The sequence below is a fragment of the Myodes glareolus genome, chromosome 5, assembly GCF_982192425.1.
Source record: "Myodes glareolus chromosome 5, mMyoGla1.1, whole genome shotgun sequence".
In the NCBI taxonomy this organism is placed as follows: Eukaryota; Metazoa; Chordata; class Mammalia; order Rodentia; family Cricetidae; genus Myodes; species Myodes glareolus.
In genome coordinates this window covers 28,929,638-28,948,074 of record NC_142030.1, presented here as the reverse complement: position 1 = coordinate 28,948,074, position 18,437 = coordinate 28,929,638, and the positions used below count along the sequence as shown (strand labels likewise).

Below are 18,437 nucleotides of genomic sequence, written 5' to 3'. Positions count from 1 at the left end.
GACACATCCTGGGGTTGTTTGACAGTTAAGCCTCCCCTAACCTCAGAACTGGCTGTTTTGTGGTCTCTTGTCTCTGGGCTTCAATCCACTGAGCATGTTCCCAGCTTTAAGATGCTGTAGACAAAAGCAAACAGATGACTGATGGGCCAGAGCAGCCTCTTCCCATCCAGATATTTTGGCAACTTCTGGCAGAGCAGTTGCTTCCAAAGGACACACCAGGGATCAAACACCAGTCAAAATCCAGAAAAGCCGCTGGAGACAGAAACGTCAGAGGAGGCATTTTAAAACTACGATGGGGCAGCAGTTAGGGATCAATGTGTCCATGTGTGTTTTCTTGTTGTTTGTTTTTGTTTGTTTTCTTCTGATTTACATTTCTGTGGGGTAAGGTTGCTGAAGAACTTAATATTTACATAAAGAGAGGCAAGCAGGGAACAGTCAGACAGTTGCAAATGTTTGGAAGATGTGGAGCTGCCTCTCAGATTAGCTCCTGCGTCTTTGCTTTTTATTTCTCAAGCGGACACTCACTCTGACCCAAAGGACTTGGTGGTGAGGGGCAGTCTGTGCTTACATTTTGAAGACAAGAAAGACCAGAAATGGCCACCATTTTCCCTTCTATTTTTTTTTCTAAAACCTTCTTAAACTTTGAAAATGAAGGACTTTCTAAAATACGTAATAGTCTCAGTTCGTGAGAGGAGTTTCCCCACCTTTGCACCATGTTAAATGTTAGCTGAGTTTATATTGGGCTGTCATATTTCTTTACTTTATCCGCTAGCATACATGACGTCGATCTCAACATCTGGTTTGTAATGACCCTCGACATCTGGGAGCTCCTTTTTATGTCTATGGCGGACGAGGAACAGTAGTGATATTGGCAGTGTATATTTTCAAGCTACAGCTCCTGTCTGCTTCAATCATAATTAATTACCACTCTTTAATATATTTAATTTGCTAAAAGTGATTTGCATTAGGCCACACTTCACTGCTAGAAAGCAGTGGCAGGTTTTGGTGGCATTGGCTTTTCTTTCTGCTTTTTTGAAATTGAAACCCTATAGGAATGGACTTGGAACAAACTCCATGTAAATATGCTGTTGGGCTTTAAATGCAAAATGAAATAAATTGCTCTACAAGCAAAGTTATTTGACAGCCATTTAGGAAGCGGTCAGCAGGGGCTGTGGGCTGCATTTCACAGAAAACCTCCATTTTTCCTTTGTAACTGGCAAATTGTAGCATCTTTCCATGCCTGGAGTTTCCCTACAGAGGTGACTTTGGGGGTCAAGAACCTTTTGATGAAAGTCAGGGCCTCTATTCAGAGAGCGTGTTTACACACATACCCACTGAAATTCTACATTGACTTTCACAGGTTGCTAGGTCCCCAAAGCTTACTTAATCCTGCCCCGGGGTGCCCTGCTATAACTGTGTTTTCTTTATTAACATGGAAAGGGACATCAAGTTTGCTTTTCTTCAGAGACAGAGGGGAAGGTCAATGAGTGTGACAGTATGCGTCCCTCTGTCCTGTAGGGATAAAGACGTGTGTTGCAGGAGCACTTGCTCCTCCGAATTGATCACTGAATTTTCTTCCTGCTAGAATATGTCCATCTGAACTCTCAAATGAAGATTCAGACTGACTTTCCCAGTTCAAACGCTCTTGGTCGAGAGTCCCATGAGGAATTCTGAAGTTTATGGACCACTGATTCTTTTGACAATCTATCTCTGGATCTTCTCTCAAAATAATATTTTAAATTCATAAGATAAACAAAGGAGGGAACTGTATTGGGAGTCAGTTCAAAGAGAATATTTCTGAATCCTTGAGTAGATAACAATTACCTTGGCTTCCTGAAGTATGTGTAAGCGTGTATTGAACTGTAATTCCTGGTTGTGGAGGTCTGAGGTAGTAGCATTTCCATGGGATTTAAGCTGCTACTGCATCCCACACCTGCCACAGTACAGATCCAAGTCTGAAGAAATGTTCCAAGTTACTTTCCCCTTACTTCCAGTTTTTTCCAAAGAAGCTAGTCCTGCAAACTCTATTGTCATTGGTGAGTTGTTAAAAGTTTCCTGCCCTCAGATGATGTGTGGGCCAGCACGTAGACCACTCTGTCTTACGTGCTTGTTTGGAGATACCCCATGACAGAGAGAACTGTTCTCAGTTGAGACTTTGCCATAGAGCAAAGGCTATCATAGAGCATACTACTGTCTTCAAGAAGTTGAGCTCCCTGATTATTGGCCACTTCTCTAGGAGAAGTTAGCCAGGTCATTTTGGAAGCATTTTCAACCAGAATTCAAATTGGTTTCTGTTTAGCCACAGATGAATACAATGTTAAATTAAGCAATACCCTTTTTTCGAGCATTCTGCCAGATTAAAAGTTTGCAGTCTTCTTTGGTTATAAATGTAAAACCAGTCCTTGCACAGATGCGCACCTTTCTCTATGCTGGGTACCAACTAGAACGAGACAAATAAGACTGCAGTGTGTTGGAGACTTCGTAAAGTGGCTAATGTGAGTTATCCCATGCTAAAGAGTTTATTCCACCTAAGTAGAAAGTTTTTCTTTAATTCTTCTTCATCTTTTATTGATACTTTAAGCTTAAGAGAAATTAAGGGTATTTGATTACTATAATTACTTCTCTGCTTACTTTAAAGGTTTAATCCACTCCTTAGGCATATGCAATTCAGATTGCATGCTTACCAAAAAATAATCATCTGCTAATGTAGACTAATTTTAATCTCCTAATCCAATCTTGACAGAATCACAGCTTGAGTGGGTGGAATGTTTTTGTGTGGGGTTGCCATAGATACAAAACTTGGTTATGCATTTGACAAACCAGCGATGTGGAATTTAAGTGACTGTGGATTTTTTTCCTTGCTCTTTCAGATGAAGCAGAAAGTTCAGAATCGTGTGCTTTCAGTGCATGTTGGTGTGACTAACCTTCTCTTCTTTCATTCTGGCGCTCCTCCCCTCTGTGCACCTCCCCACCTCGGGCCGGCCGCAGGATGACGAGGAGGGCATATGGGCATAGCCGGGCCTGTAAACCAAAGTTCCAGTTTTGTTTTGAGGGGTGAGAAACCATCTTTTCTATCATTTTTCTTAAAAAAAAAAAAGATTGCATTCCAGTGTTATATTGTGTGTGTGCTCGATTGTGCTCGCTGACATTTGTGATTGTGTCCTGTGTTTGCTACTGTGTTCCATGAGCGCAGAATGGCCGCGTGCTCTAACCATTCTCAAGACCCCCAGTCTGTCCCACCCTGCTTTTCCACCCCCACCCCCACTACATCGTTGCTCTGCCTTGTTGGGGCTGGGTTTAGCAAAATCCAAATGTTTTCTATGTCATTTTGGATGAAAACGATGCCCTTGGGATTCTTATACACTCTTTCAAGGCATGATTGCAGACTCAGGGACTGTCCCAGCTCTCCAGTCGTGTTTGCAGCTGACTGCTTGCTTGACCAGATTTCCCAGTGTGCTGTGATTCTCGTGTCCTTCTGGCCATGTCAAATGTTTGGCAAGGAATAAGGAAAATAAAAGTACATGTCTCGTGGAGCTGAAGTTGTCATCTCTAAGAAGCCTGTTGAATGGATTGTGCTCTCCCTTCTGTGGCAGTTCTGAAGTGCACAGGAGGATCAAGGCATGATAATGGTCAGCGGGTAACTGGGACTCTCCCAGGAATTAGACTGGATGTGTCGCCATTGAGGTCTCAGTGGTATTTTATCTGTAGCTTTGATTAGTATTTGCATTATTAATTATGTGCATTGCATTTTATAGAGGGGGTTTTGCTTATTTTAAAAGCTGATCCTCCTTTTGTTTTGTTTCCTGTGCTGTAATTGAGTAGGGGTGCCTATAAATACCACACAGTTAGAAATGGAACTCTGAACTCTCATAGCTGGGAATTGTTCTTCTCCAATATACCATGAATGTTTCCCTCCAGCTCCCTGGAGTCGAATGTTCATATGGTGACGTGGATATGCCATTGAATTTGGTGACACTGCACATGACATTTTGTTCAAACACGGAATGTGGTAGACTTTGTTCCAGGGGAATTCTTTCTGGTCAGAAAGTATTCCACATGCAGGTCTTGGTTCTGGGGCAAACATGAGCGAGCACAGTACTGGAGAGTCAGCATGGAGACAGCTTTTTGTGTCTGCTTTCTCCAACCCTGCCTTCCTGCAGCATACAGTACAGTCTATGAAATTTTAACCCCAAACTGGTGTGTTTCACACTTGGATGTTGGTTTCACTACTGTGTTTCCCTTCTTTGGCGAACCTCCTAAAGTCCCACAAGTGTGCCATTTGACTTTGCTGGTTCTGGCGACAGGAAATACACAGGACTAGTTTTCAGGTAGGACATCTGTCGGCATAGTCAATATGTGCCATGCCATGTCAGCAAAGCCTGCTGTTGAGAGTTCTCATCTCTTCTTCCCGAGTCAGTGAAAAGGCAGGACTGGCATGGACACTCTAGATGCTGATGGGATCAGGAGAAAGCTTGTCAGTATGAGGAGGCAGTGACACCAGGATATCCCCAACAGCAAGAGTCAAAAACCTAAGAACCCGCCCGGGGAAAACATGGAGTGAGACAAGGTATACTTACCTAGAATGTTATTAAATGAGAAGGGTTTTTAACATTGGAAAGCAAGCATGAAACAGTTACCACCAAACGTGCCAGGGATGTATAGCCAAAAGAAGGTTCCACATGTTTGGAGATGATTTTAAGAAGTTCCTCTTCAGGGTTCTTCTGTGAGGCACACCCTTTGCAATAAGCAAATGTTAGGGTACTAGGCTGTACTTGTGTCCCTTCCTGAATAATGGCTGTTCCTTCCCTGGATTCAGGACATCCACCCTGCTGTTTCCTGTGTCCCTTTCAGAACAGAACCAGCTCTAAGACCACTAGAAAATCTGCTCAAAGCAAATGTAAAGAATAGTGTTGAGTCCCTGTCCCTTTATTGCTCTGTCAAGTTCCCCAAAATACTATACATCCCAGAAAACAACTGTCTTCAGAAAATTCGTGAATATATTATTCTACTTTACTATGTTGTAGTAAGTGTTATAGTCTTGGGGGAAAGTGCTATCTTTCTTTAGGACTTATTTAAACACGCATGCTCAGATAACCTTGGGCTTTTAAAATTGCTACTTTAAGAGTTGAAATAATGAGATGCTGTGGGATCCTTCTATGTTTGAACAACCATCACGTGTTTCTGATTGTATTACAATTTCTGAGGTCTGAAGAGACTTTAAATTTATAACTAAAGATGGATAATAATGGTGCATGAAAAACTGTTTTGAATGCTTTGATTTATAGCCCTTATAAAGGAAACATTACAACATGCTCTTTGCGTAGGCATCAGCTATGTGCTCATAACAGCTTCAGAGGGCTTTGCTTGAAGCTGGAGTCGTGGTGCTGAAATGAATCATAATTTAGGCCAAGTTGTTCTAAAATTTATAACAAATCGGAATTAGCATAACAGCCCACCAGCTCCTCCCTCTATCGGCACTTCTGAATGAGAAGCCCAGGCCTGATTTATTTGTCTTCCTGTGATCATCCAAGGGTGGTGTTTTATGAGAGCAAAGTGGACTGGGGAAGTTTGCTTTTCTAAGGAGTTTCAATGGTCCCTAGAATTAACCTTGCTCCACCTTTAATCCTTGTGGTCAGACCTCACTTTATCTGGGGGTGGCCTAAACAGTCCACGGGCCTTGCCCTTTGAAGGGTTGGGTCTACTCCTCACTTAAAGGGCTTTTTGTCACCACTGTGACATGCTTAACATTTCCCAATAAGGCGATTCTACATTTTCATTTTGCAAGGGGTCCCCCACACTTCAAATTCGGGGCAACTTGCACTCAGCATGTATTTCTGCACCCTCTGACCGACTGTTGCTCTGGTGTGCTCCCGACTCCTCTGGTTCAACACCCCTGTTTTCTTACCCCGAGGATCTCCCTGGGGATGCATTTCCAGCAAGTTGCCCTTGTGGGCATCCCTGTGGTGTGTGCTTGCAGCCACCATCCTTGGGCTATCCCCCTCACTCAGCACATGCCTTTCGGAGTGTGAAACTGTACAAGGAGCCTTAACTGCGTCATCTCCTGTGCTCAGAGAAGCAGAGAAGGCAGCTCTTCTGTCCTCTGTTGCTTGTCGTACGGGGAACCTCCCGGTGTGACAATCTCAGGTGTCAGCAAATAACTTGTCACCTTCATTGAATGAAGCTTCTTTTTTAGGGTCCCAGGTAATACTTGGTCTGTGCACACTCAAGGAGGTGGGGCAGTAGGAGACCAAGTTAGGGCACCTGGAGACCTAGTGCCAGTTTTGTTTTGACATTGAGTTGTCTGTGCTCTTGTTATCAGTTCTCACAATTGAGCAGGCATAGAAGATCATTTTTATTCCTTCAGTCACCAGAAAGGAATGTCGTTCTCTATTGAGAGCATGCGTAAATTTATGACCTGATTGATAAAAATTTAGTCGTAGCATTGGCAAGTTCTGATGTGGGATCGCGATGCTGGCGGATACATCTCTGTATAAATAAATGGAGAGTCAGAGCTGTGCGGCGTGGCCAGCAGATAAAGCATTTCAACACAGGCAGAAGCCGTGCTCCTGAAGGCCAGTAGAGCTCCCAGCACATCAGCCCCCAGGAAAGAAGCAAGGAGAGGGGAAGGGCTATCCCACTGGAAGTGTGGTGTGTGTATAGTCCTTGCTCCTCTCTGCATATAGCATACCTGTGCTTGTCCTGGGGCTGGAGAAATGGAATGGCTGGCAGCCTCTTGCTCCTCCTTCCTTTTGGGTTTTCTTCCCTGCCTCTTCCTACTGAAGTATTTCCCAGTGCTTCTGTTCGGCTTAGGTTCCCCTATGGCTATTGGGCCGATGTCGCTGTGCTGTGTACTGTTGGATGTTAAGACGTTCTTTCATTCATTCTGTTTTATTTACTCATCAAGCGGTTAAGTTCTTACTTACATGCAAGGCGGACGATGACAACAGGACATGTGACAGTCCCCTGTGAATCTTACCATGTCATCACAGAGAGCAGAACATGGTGATTAAACATATTTATCGCCATCTTACACATTTCGGTAGTTGCTTGCATAGAAACCAGGAAGATGCTGAGTGGAAGAGGAACATATTGGACAAGGATGCTCTGTGAGTTCCCTGTAAGGATGTGCATTTTCAGCCAAATTTGAAAGAGTGAGAGTCAAGGTGTGCCACGTGTAAAGATGGGCTTAGGACGTAGTCACAGACAGGTGCGCAGAGAGCTGGGAGCAGGGAAACCTTCAGGGAAACCGTAGCTCTTGAGTAGAGCACAGAACAGAGAGGTGAGGGTGGGGAGGTAGAAAAAGGCCTTCAAGGCCAAAGAGAAAGCTCAGACTTTAGCCTAAGAAAAATGAGTAGATATTGGAAGATCATAAGCAGGGCCATGACATAATTGAGCTTTTGTTGGAGATGGAGAACAGCCCTGGATGCTATGTTTTCACGGCAGGAAAGCAGAAGTTGTGGCGCTTCCATTATCTGTGAGAACTGATGATGCTTGCCCAGGGCAGCGGCAGCGCAGATGCAGACAAGCGTACACGTTGGACAAGAGACTGGGAAAGGGAGCCAAGAGGGCTGGATGAGGAGGGTCAGACGAGGGATGACAGTGAGAACGCCTCTGTGGGTGTCAGAGTTGCAGAGGCTTCTGGAGGGTGGAGGTTGGAATAGGGATCCAGGACTCTTCTGCAGATGTCCAGGCGTCCTGGCCAAGACACATGTAGGCTTCCGACCTGTGCTCTTCCACATTTGCCTGAGTAACAGCCTAGGAATCTTTGGCCTCTTCTTGCAGTGATATGCAAGCTGAGTTTAAAGTGTGGCTGAAATCCAAGTTTAAGACTGTGTCTTCTCCGACTCTCAGAAAAGGCGAGAACTTGATTAGCAAAGATTGCAAAGAAACAATGCCGTGTGGCACAAGCTGACAATCTAATCTACTTGGGATGCTAAGAAAGGAGGATACTAGTTCAACATCATTCTGGGCAACTTAGTGAGCCCTCTATTCAGAATAAAAACTGCAAATAAGGACTCCCGGGTTATGGCTCAGTGATAGTGTGCACGCTTCCTTGCAGAAGGCCCCATGCTCTTCTCCAGCATCACACAAAATCATAATAGCAATAATAATAAATAATGAATAAAGGAATGAGGAGGTGTATGTGTGGAGAAGGTGTTCTGTAGAAAAGTAGAGCCCCTGAGGCTTTAGGAGGCCAACAAGTCCCTAGAGAGGGGAGAGCAATCACCTGCGGATTCTCCTGAGAGAGCCAGGACTCCAAAGGTCCAGCTTGCCTTGCAGGCTCTGGCTGTCTCTGGTGCTTCACTTCCCATCTGGAACTTAAGAGTTGCTGATATTGCCCTGCAGAAGTGGATTTCAGCTCTCTCTTAATGAGAAACAACCAGAAACAATTTTGAGATGTTTCAGAATAGGCATAACGACGTCTCTGCTTCCAGTTGCAAAATCAGTTCCTGAGCTGAGTGAGGTGATTTTAAGCTTCGTTTCTGTCCCCATTGCTACTATCTGTCTTTTAGTGATTCCTCTGGACAGTAAAGCTACTGTTAAGGGCTAGGACTTAAATATCCTATCCACGATCTTTGTAGTCCATGCTTTGTAAAGGAGACAGGTAGAGAAAAAGGCGCAGCTGCTGTCCTGAAAGGACTGGGGATTGTGCACAACCTTTGCATTTGTGTCAGGAACCCTGCAGAGTCTGTGTGGGCATGGACATATTCCACTGGACAAGCACCCATGATCCCCAGGGGACATTCAGAGGTCCATGGAAGAGCCACTCAAATCTGGTATGATTTCTTGATGTAGGCAAGCCTGGGCCTAGACCCAGCTCTGCTGGACTAGGTTGGGTGACCTATGTAGGTGTTATAGGGGTCATAGGAGTCTGGCTTTCTGTTTCCTCTTCTGATGTGTGTTCCGCACAGCTCACAGGGCTGTGGTAAGTACCTGGTAAGTTGAGCTGGGTACGATGCCTCCGCATTCCTCACTCTGCTAGCTAAGGAGAGTAATGGACTCCATGGAGCTCATGAATTGGGATGGTGAGAGCAAGGTAGAAAATCAGTATGGGACATCAATTCGCGTGAGCACAGATGAGCATGGGCTTCCTCTATGTTTCCAAGCAGGCACGTGATCCCCAAAGCACACCCTTTCCAATTATCTTTTGTTTTTCCTACTTGGTTCTGTCTCTGATGAACTTGAGATTTGCAGAAGCATTTTGGGATTGTCCATGCTTTTAACAGAGGATTTTTTTCAGGTAAAGGAAAATTCAGTGAGTAACACGGAAAGCCAGTGACTGTGTAATGAGCACCTGGGTGAGCTGGAAGGGAGCAAAGGGCCTGAGGTCTCAATCCAGCTTGCCCCATACTCCAGTCACTTGGAGCTGATGTAGGCGAGCTCCAGCAGGATCGAGAAGCCAGAACATTCATGCTGCGGCTTTTCTGGAACTCATCAGCGTTAACTGGCACAGTTATGTATGAATGCTGACTTAGATAGGACCACACTCTCAGAACATGGAACCTGGAACCTGGCTAAGAAGATAAAAACTAATAGTGGCCATGGGCTAGCCCTGAGAGGCTGCTAGCAGAGTGTTGATAGTGACATGGGCTAGCCTTGGCATACTGCTAACAGAGTTTTGATAGTGACATGGGATAGCCTTGGAATGCTAACAGAGTTTTGATAGTGACATGGGCTAGCCTTGGCATGCTGGTAGCAGAGTTTTGTGGCTCTACACTACATCCTTTCTCTGCCAATACTGGTAGGCAGAGAGTTCTCTGGCCTTCCCACCCTCTTGTCTTTTGCCTCAGAGGGTGGTGGTGGTCTGGTCTTGTTTAACTTCTTTATTAATAATCTGTAAAGATGATAAAAGGACAAACGAAGGAAGGCCACAGATGACACCAATTTGGGAGGTGTTGGGAATATCATGAGGTTAGAAAAGTCATACAAATGGCACAAAGAAGGGTAGGAATGTGGAGGGGGGCAACTCTTGGGGAAATCCAGATGCTCACATCTGGCAAAATTAATCAGAGATGCAGGTATGAATAAGTGGAATATGAAAAACTTCCAAGAGAGAAAAAGTTTCACACATTGGGAAGCCCAGCCTACAAGTGTCCTATGGGTCAGTCAGTGCAGAGAGATGCCGAGGTCAGTGAGCCCTTACTGTGTTGGTGGGTACCAGAACAATCGATGTGAGCTTTCATGACAACCCTGCCCTATAGCTTCTGTCTTATGATTAGGATCTCATACATTATACATGCTGTTTCCCGGAAAGATGAGGAGTTTACAGAACACAGGCCATCGATGAAGACAGGACTTCATTTTGCCCTGCTTGTGGATCTGAACTCCCCCACAACATCAACATTAGAGTATGCTGACCACATATTCTAATGTGTGGTATTTTCCGTGAGTCCCCAGGATTCCTCTTGGAATACTTCTTATCAACGTGACAAGATACCAGTTCTTGTTCCCATCCTTAGCCACTGCTCTTAGGTACTTCCCGGACATCAGCCGTGCGGTGATCTAACTAGTGGGCATTGTCATAGGCTGGAGCACAGTTTTCTTCTCGGTTCAGCCTCAACCCTTTCCAAACATCTATCTATAAATGCTCCAGCAAATGAGACAGCCAAGAACACGTGCTCCCTGGATACACCAACAAGAGTGGCCGCATTCCCTTCTACTTCAAGGCCTCTCCCTTGCCAGGCGTTCTCACTTGAGCAACCTCCATCCCCATTTAGCTTTTCCCGTGAATCTGTTTGTCTAAGACACTGAGATGGGAATATATATTCCTCTACCTTGGTTTATCAGGAAATACAGTGTTAATGGGAAGAACAATAGCATAGAGCTGCTAAGAGCTTCTCTCGAGCCGGGCCTTAGATCAAGTGGTTCATCTTCATGGGTTTCAGGCCCCAGCTCTCTGTAGAGATCCTGTTCTGTGAACACTGCACCACATTTACCTAATTGCTGCTCTCAGGACTGTTCTCAAGGTGACAAAGGTCACTGAAAAGACTCTGTAGGAGGTACCCTTCTAATCCTTTCACCCTTCACAAAGGTTCCTATGATCCTAGAGCTGTCCTGCCTTGTTTGACACCACACAGTGCATGCTCATAAGTCAGGCCCTCCTTGGGATTGTGTTGGCTGGTGGTCACAGGGTATAGGCAACTGTAGATTCTGCCTGTCCCAGGTGTGTCCTTAGGTTCTCTGTCTGAGTGAATGTGTCAAACCATCCAGAAACTAGATTTAACTGGTATCTTGGAAGGATATAGACCACTGGTTCTCAACCTTCCTAATGCTGTGACCCTTTAACAAAGTTCCTCATATTGTGGTGATCCCCCCAACCTTAAAATTATTTTTGTTGCTCCTTCATTACTGTAATTTTGCTACAATTATGAATCATGATGTAAGCATCCATGTTTTCATATGGTCTTAGGTGACCCCTGTGAGAGGGTCGTTCGACCCCCAAAGAGGCTACCCACAAGTTGAGAAGCACTGATGTAGAGGACAGGTTGTTATACTCTCTAGGAGAGAAGGTCATTTCTCTCAATGAACCTAGTGAACTTGTTAGACCCAGAATTAAAAGGAAGTGTCATTTGTGGTTAAAGCCTTCTTCATGAATTAATGAGAGGAAACCCCAAGACCAAGCTCCAGACTGAAAGTTAACCATGGTCCCCTTCTCTGAGCAGCTTGCACTTCCTCCAGCCCTCATTCATTTTTACTGCTGATTACTGTTTTGCATATTGTAGAAAATTTTTGTGCATTGTACATCGAAGAGTTTCTGTGTTGGTTGTTCCAGACGGAGTCACTGCCACATGCCTCTCTCCACATGGATGAACTGCATCTCTTCATAACGTTGATACCTGTTCAGCTACAGACAGCCCGGGAGTCCAGGCAGGCTCAGGTAGCTGACTGAGGTTGGCACTCTGGGTCCCTCTAGGCATTCTCTAGGCATAGAGAAACACCACTGTCCAGTCGGTCTGCTATCGGCCATGTTTGGAAGGATCATTATTCCCGCTGTACTTGAGATGGGCTGCGGCAGCCTCGAATCAGTTTATAGCTTAATTAATAGACCCGATGATCACCTAGTCACTGCCTGTGTGAATCTTGATTTCCGATGGCTGCCATTAGAAAGGGCGTCTCCTTGCCTCATGGAGCTGGGCTGTAAACTGATTCTCCTAGTCAGGCTTTGACTGCTGTTGATTTGTCATGGTTTTACCAGTTTTATTTATTCTCTGTGTCCTCATTTCTTGGCACCGGGCCTTAGTTTAGGAGAATGATGCAAACATGTCATAAGAAATCCTTCCCGGTCTTTTACGTCTGAGGATGGTAACAGCTTGCTTTCTCCTGAGAAGGGAAGGGCACGGCCATACTCTTCCCATTGCCAATCTCCAATGCCATTCAGACTCCCAGGCCCTCAGTATAGTTGGCACAGGAAAGAATTCTTTTTCCCTTCTTGGAATGCAGAGTCTGAAAAGGGGAAAGCATTGGAAGCACCAGAGGCTCGTGCAGTGTCTAGAAGTACCAGTTAAGTGTCTGTGGGGTGGGAGAAAAATCTGGATGTCTTTCTTCCCATCTCCTAGGCTAGGCTGAGAGGAGCACTCACCTACCCCTTGTCACCACTCCAGAGTGACACATCTTGCCTAACGGACAAATGGAGACCACCTTCCGGGGATCTCCATGCTGAGAACGGGTTATAACTAACTCTCGCAAGAGTGAGCAAGTAGTATAGGCCATGAAAACAGTATCCTCACAGGTTCCAAACCTATGCCTAGGCAGTCACAGTAAACTGGTACCACCGGTGGCCCGTTGCAGTTCCGTTAGTGAAGAGGCTTAGAATCTCCAGCCATTTGAGAATGACCACCATGTTCTGAAGTCAGGAACAGTTCTGCCACGAACCATAAACCCAGCCAAATGCAAAGGGAATGCTAAAGCATTTCCTAGATGTCTGTGTGGTTTTCGCCACTGCGCTTAAGTAGAAACAGGAAATGTGGGAGACAGCGTGTTGAGAAAGGCTGGGTTGTGTCTCCTTTGCCTGAAGAAAAGCGTGTACACACTTGCTGGTGGTGATGCCGTCTAGAGAGGCTCCAAGGAACTGTGCACGCAGGCCTTGCTCTGGTAGATGACAGGCCTTTGTGCTTTGTCTTTCCTGGCTGCCAGCAGCTGGCCTCCCTCAGAAACGGTGTGAAAGCGGATAGAGCTCCTGGTGCAGACTTCTGAGAGAGAGTTAAGGAGACTTTGAATGTAAAGTCTTAATCTCATTGGGAAATTTTAGGGTGAAAAATGTAATTATATCTGAAATGCCAACAACGACCGCCAAAAGAATGTCCCCTCTTTGGAAGGTCCTTTGTTGATGAGATTAAAGGCTAAGCTCTTGTGCCCCTGCCTACAAATTATTCAGATGATTTGAAAAGAAATGAAAGACGACACTGGAGGGAAGGGGGAGTCACATACCACAATAGATGAGGCTTAACTAAGGCCTCATCTCTTTAATAATTACTTCAACCAATATTTGTTGCGTACCTACTATGTGCAGTTCAACAGAAACTAGGCAAAGTCCCTTCTTTTGAAAGCTTTACCCAAAAAATGAATTTTGTTTTATTTTCCTTCTCCCTTCCTTACTTTCTTTGTTTCTTTGTTTCTTTGAGACAAGGTCTCGTGTACTCCCAGAATACCCTTTTGTTTATAAAGCCCAGGCTAAACTTGAACTTCTGATCTTTCTGTCTCTGACTCTCAGGTGCTGAAGTTATCAGCAGGTACTACCTTGACTGGTACAATAAATATTCTTAATTATCTGTCAATCTAAGGATCTGATCATAAGAATTTAAAGCCATCCAGTTTAGTATCAGGCAACTTCACATTGTATAACCTAACATCAAGTATGTTTAGGTACCAATTAGTATGAACAGCTCCAGCAGCTGACAGAGAGATGCATGGTGTGGCCTGAATGCCAGGACTGGAGGAAAGGGGCAAGGAACAGATGAAGTAGAAGGAAGAACAGGAAAGTGACTTCCTGCTGGGATGTGTTGGAATGTGGAATAGTAGCCGGCTGGCAACGCCCACCAGAGTCCTGTGAGATTCACAGCCATGGAGCCAGAGTCAGGATGACCAGCTCCATCTGTCTGCACAAACCTGTACTTCCTTTTCTTGGGTCACAGTGTGTAACCCTTCTCTTGCTCTGAGTTGAGGAGAAGAGGGTAAGTGAGGCTTCTATGGAGGTAGAGAAGCCTACCTGGAACTTAGGTATAGCATTTACCATCCTACTTCCTGCCTCATGTTCATCACTGTGTGACCATTGGGAGCCATCCTAGAGGTGGTATGATATAGACACAGCTCCTACACCTCATGCAAAGTCTGTCCCCAAATAGTTGAATTTCTAAGAGTTTGCACATCAACTGACTTATATGAATCAGCTGACTTGTGCTTGGAAAATCAAATCATGACATATATTTACATGTAACATGAGGGCTGGCTTGTTGGGATTTCCGTCCCGCCCGGTACCCCAACAGCCCGGCAAATCCCAAAGAGAAATTACACACAGGACTCCATAAGGTTATAAACTGATTGGCCCATTAGGTCAGGCTACTTATTAATTCTTATGACTTATCTTAACCCATTATTCTTATCTATGTTAGCCACACGGGCTCAGTACCTTTCTCAATGTGACAGCTTACATGTTGCCTCTTCGGTGGTCTGTACAGGAGTGGCAGAGGAACTTCCCTGCTTCCCAGAATTCTCCTGTTCTCATTGCTCCACCCCTACTTCCTGTCTGGCTTTCCTGCCTATACTGCCTGCCTGGCCAATCAGCATTTTATTAAAATATGATTGACAGAATACAGACAATTCTCCCACACCATTTCCCTCTTTTTTTTTTTTAAACAAAGAAAAATACCCATAGTCCATTTGTTGGGAATGTGGGCGTAGTATTTCAGGCTACTTCCTGCTGGTTGGGGGCGCTGATGATCTTATGGGGACCTAAAGAAAATTTAAAGTTATAATCAAGTCCTGACTGGAGTATCCTGTGAGTCTTGATCATCTCAGGCAGCAGTCTTGAATCTGTTCTGGATGTAGAACTCTGTCATCTGGGCCATCTGTTCCTACCGGAGATTGCTCAGGAGGTCTCCCTTGGCCAAAGATGATTTTTCTTAACTCTGAATAAATCCAAAGCCTCTCGTTTTCTGTGGAAACAAAAGCAAAATCTCTTCTCCAAAGTAACATACCTTTTGACTTCAATTTTGAAGCCAAGGTATTTTCAAAATACCTATCTTGGGTTAGTTCAGCAGCATTTATAAACAAAAGTCTTTTAGCAGCTGTTGCTCCTTCCTCAACATTCAAACAATTCAAAGAGAGCATAATTGCATACAGTATCAAGATTCTCTGTGTATTCTCCATCTTTATTTTAAACTCTATTTCTTTTATTTTTACTTTTACTTTTTGAGACAGGTTCTCTGTATATCTTTGTCCTGGAATAACACTGTAGACCAGGCTGTCCTTGAACTCACAGAGATCCACTGTCTCTGCCTCCCCAGTGCTAGGATTAAAGGTGTATGCTATCACACCTTGAACTCAGAGATGCTTCTGTCTCTGCCTCCCAGGCATTGGGATTAAAGGTGTGTACCACCACACCCAACTACTCTCTTTCTTTCCTTTTAACTTTAAGAACTTTAACTTTTAGCCTGCATATACACACTGTAAACCATTTAGAGGTTTTCTTCATCTTTGAATCTCTCTTTACTGTTTATCTCTCTTTTTCTGACCACATGAGCCTTTAATTTACAAAGCAATATGGGAAGCCGTGGCTTTGACAGCTAGATCCAGCTCATTCCTTAGCTTTCCAGACTCATAGCTGAGATACCAGCCACAGCTGTGTTCACTGCCACAACTCTATGGCGTTTCAAGGTCCTTGCTAGCAAGCAAGCTGCAGCATTCTGCTCACAGACCACACTCAGTCGGACTGCCTGCCTGAAAGAGTCAGAGTTTGCCCTGGCAGGACAGTCCAGAAAGCCGGCATTTTAAAACAGTGCAGCTTTTTTTCCTGCTACGACTGAAAACCGAAAAGCATGCATTCAGATTTTCCTAAACACAGTTTAAGTGTTTAGTGGCAGGACCTCTTAAAAGAGCTGCAAAGTTTTGCAGCTGAAGCTGAGTCAGGAAGCCTCCCTTAGATGAGAGTGCTTGCTTGCCTCTAGCAAGCAGAGCAGACCTGAGAAATTGCTGCCACCAAGAAGCCATGCTTTACTCTATTCTTTTCCAAGCTTTCTCAGGCTTTCTGTGGATTCAGTTATCCACGTCTGGGCGCCATATGTAACATGAGGGCTGGCTTGTTGGGATTTCCGTCCCGCCCGGTACCCCAACAGCCGGCAAATCCCAAAGAGAAATTACACACAGGACTCCATAAGGTTATAAACTGATTGGCCCATTAGGTCAGGCTACTTATTAATTCTTATGACTTATCTTAACCCATTATTCTTATCTATGTTAGCCACACGGGCTCAGTACCTTTCTCAATGTGACAGCTTACATGTTGCCTCTTCGGTGGTCTGTACAGGAGTGGCAGAGGAACTTCCCTGCTTCCCAGAATTCTCCTGTTCTCATTGCTCCACCCCTACTTCCTGTCTGGCTTTCCTGCCTATACTGCCTGCCTGGCCAATCAGCATTTTATTAAAATATGATTGACAGAATACAGACAATTCTCCCACACCATTTTATAAGTAATTGTGCATCATATATCTTATATAATACACATAATATATTATGTGTTAAATGACCTGTTAAGTACTCCATCTAACCTAACCGACTGTCTTAGGGTTTCTGTTGCTGTGAAGAGACCCATGATCACGGGAACTCTTACAAGGAAAAGCATTTAATTGAGACTGACTGAAGGTTTCTGAGGTTTAGTCCGTTATCATCATGACAAAAAAGCAAGGTTCTGGAGAAGGAGCTGAGAGTTCTACATCTTGATCCTCAGGCAACAGGAAATGAACTGGATGTAACTTGAGCATATGAGACCTCAAAGCCCGTCCCCACCGTGACGTACTTCCTCCAACAAGGCCATGCCTCTTATAGTGCCACTCTCTATAAGCTAAACAGTCAAACCCATGAGTCTATGTTGCGGGGGTGCCTGTTCAAAGCACCACATTGACAAAAGCTTTTGTTAGGTTCTTAAAACTCTCCTACTTGTGGAAAGATTGTGACATGTAAAGGAAGATGATAGTTAACATATAGTAGGAAAACAAATACCACTGAATGAAGACTTTAAGAAAAGCTTTCAGTGATTTTAGGCCCACATAGTTTAGAACTAGTTTTCCTTCATTAAAAAGGAGGGGAGCTAGTATCCATTTAATGAAGTTGTTTTTTGAATTAAATCCTTTAAACCATGTAAGACGGTTACTGTATTATAAAAGCAACATGCTAGCTGTATTGATACATAGAAACATTTAAAAATATTGCAAAGATAACTGCTGGGTCCTTTGAATGATTTTAGAGAGGGTCACATAAATTATTTATTACACTTGCCTTCAGTTAAAACAAGAGTTTCCTCTATGCTGAACCCTGCTGTGTATGCACAGACATTCTAAGTGCCTGATCGCCCATTCTTCTCTGAGATTCCCATCCTTAATTCTGAGATCCCCTGCCCTTGCTAAAATAACCAAATCATACCAAGCTATGGCTTCTGAAGCCCCGTAGCCTGGGGCTAACCTCCAGCTTTGGAGATCAGGGCCACTTTACTGAGCCACCGCACTGCTGCACAGCTTAGCACTTTGTCATGTACTACCTTATTGCCCCCTAACAAACCCATGAGGTGGCCCTCATAGCCCTTCATTTTCAAGATAACTAGACCCTGGGGAGTTCATGAAAGTTGTCCCCAGGAAGCCGCCGACAGTGAACAGCAGTGCTGGTTTCTGTGAATGGGCAGTTGGACCCTGGAATGCAGTTTTCCAGATTTCTCAACCTTTGTCAGGACTAGAGATTTCTTGGTCTTACACACAGTGCATTGTGGGATATGAAAGAGCATCCTTGAGCCTCTTAGCTACTGGATCCTAGTAACACTCCTATCCCCCAGTGTAACAACCAGAACCGATTTCAAAGATGGCTGAATGACCTCATGTAGCCAGTCACCCTCAGTTGAGAATCTCATATCTACCTGAAGAAGCATAGCCTGGACGAATTCTTAGAATTCGTTTAGACAATTATTGAGCTTTGGTCCACAAACTGAAGCCTCCTCATAGGCTTTACAGGGGGAAGCCAGCTTCTTCATTATTCAGAGGAAGCACAGCTTCCGTTGGGGCAGGTGCTTTCTGAACACAGTGAATACAGTGTTCATATTAGGGTGTGGCACATGGAATCCTAGTCAGGGTGTATTGTTGGGTGGTGGAGCAGAGAGTGGGATGATATTCTTACACAAGAGTACAGCAGATCCCGGCTCCTGTCCCTACAGTGACTGAGGTGTTCCTAGAGTTCAC

At 44.6% G+C, this 18,437-nt stretch overlaps 1 protein-coding gene across 11 annotated transcripts in view; it reads left to right on the top strand.

The window, feature by feature from the left end:
- Erc2 (ELKS/RAB6-interacting/CAST family member 2) overlaps positions 1 to 18,437 on the top strand; it is a 919,008-nt gene that overhangs the window by 749,697 nt on the left and 150,874 nt on the right. For 3 of the 11 annotated variants that reach the window (XR_015737860.1, XM_087906204.1, XM_087906205.1), the window contains exon 19: positions 2,989 to 3,054. The exons of 7 other annotated variants lie outside the window; for them this stretch is intronic. Coding sequence is in view for 3 of the 4 variants with exons in the window: in XM_087906204.1 (XP_087762330.1) it covers positions 2,989 to 3,015 (27 nt within the window). In the remaining variant the exon portion in view is untranslated. Of the gene's footprint in view, positions 1 to 2,870; positions 3,055 to 18,437 lie in introns of those variants that run through there. One more of the 11 variants, XM_087906203.1, reaches the window with a different exon arrangement.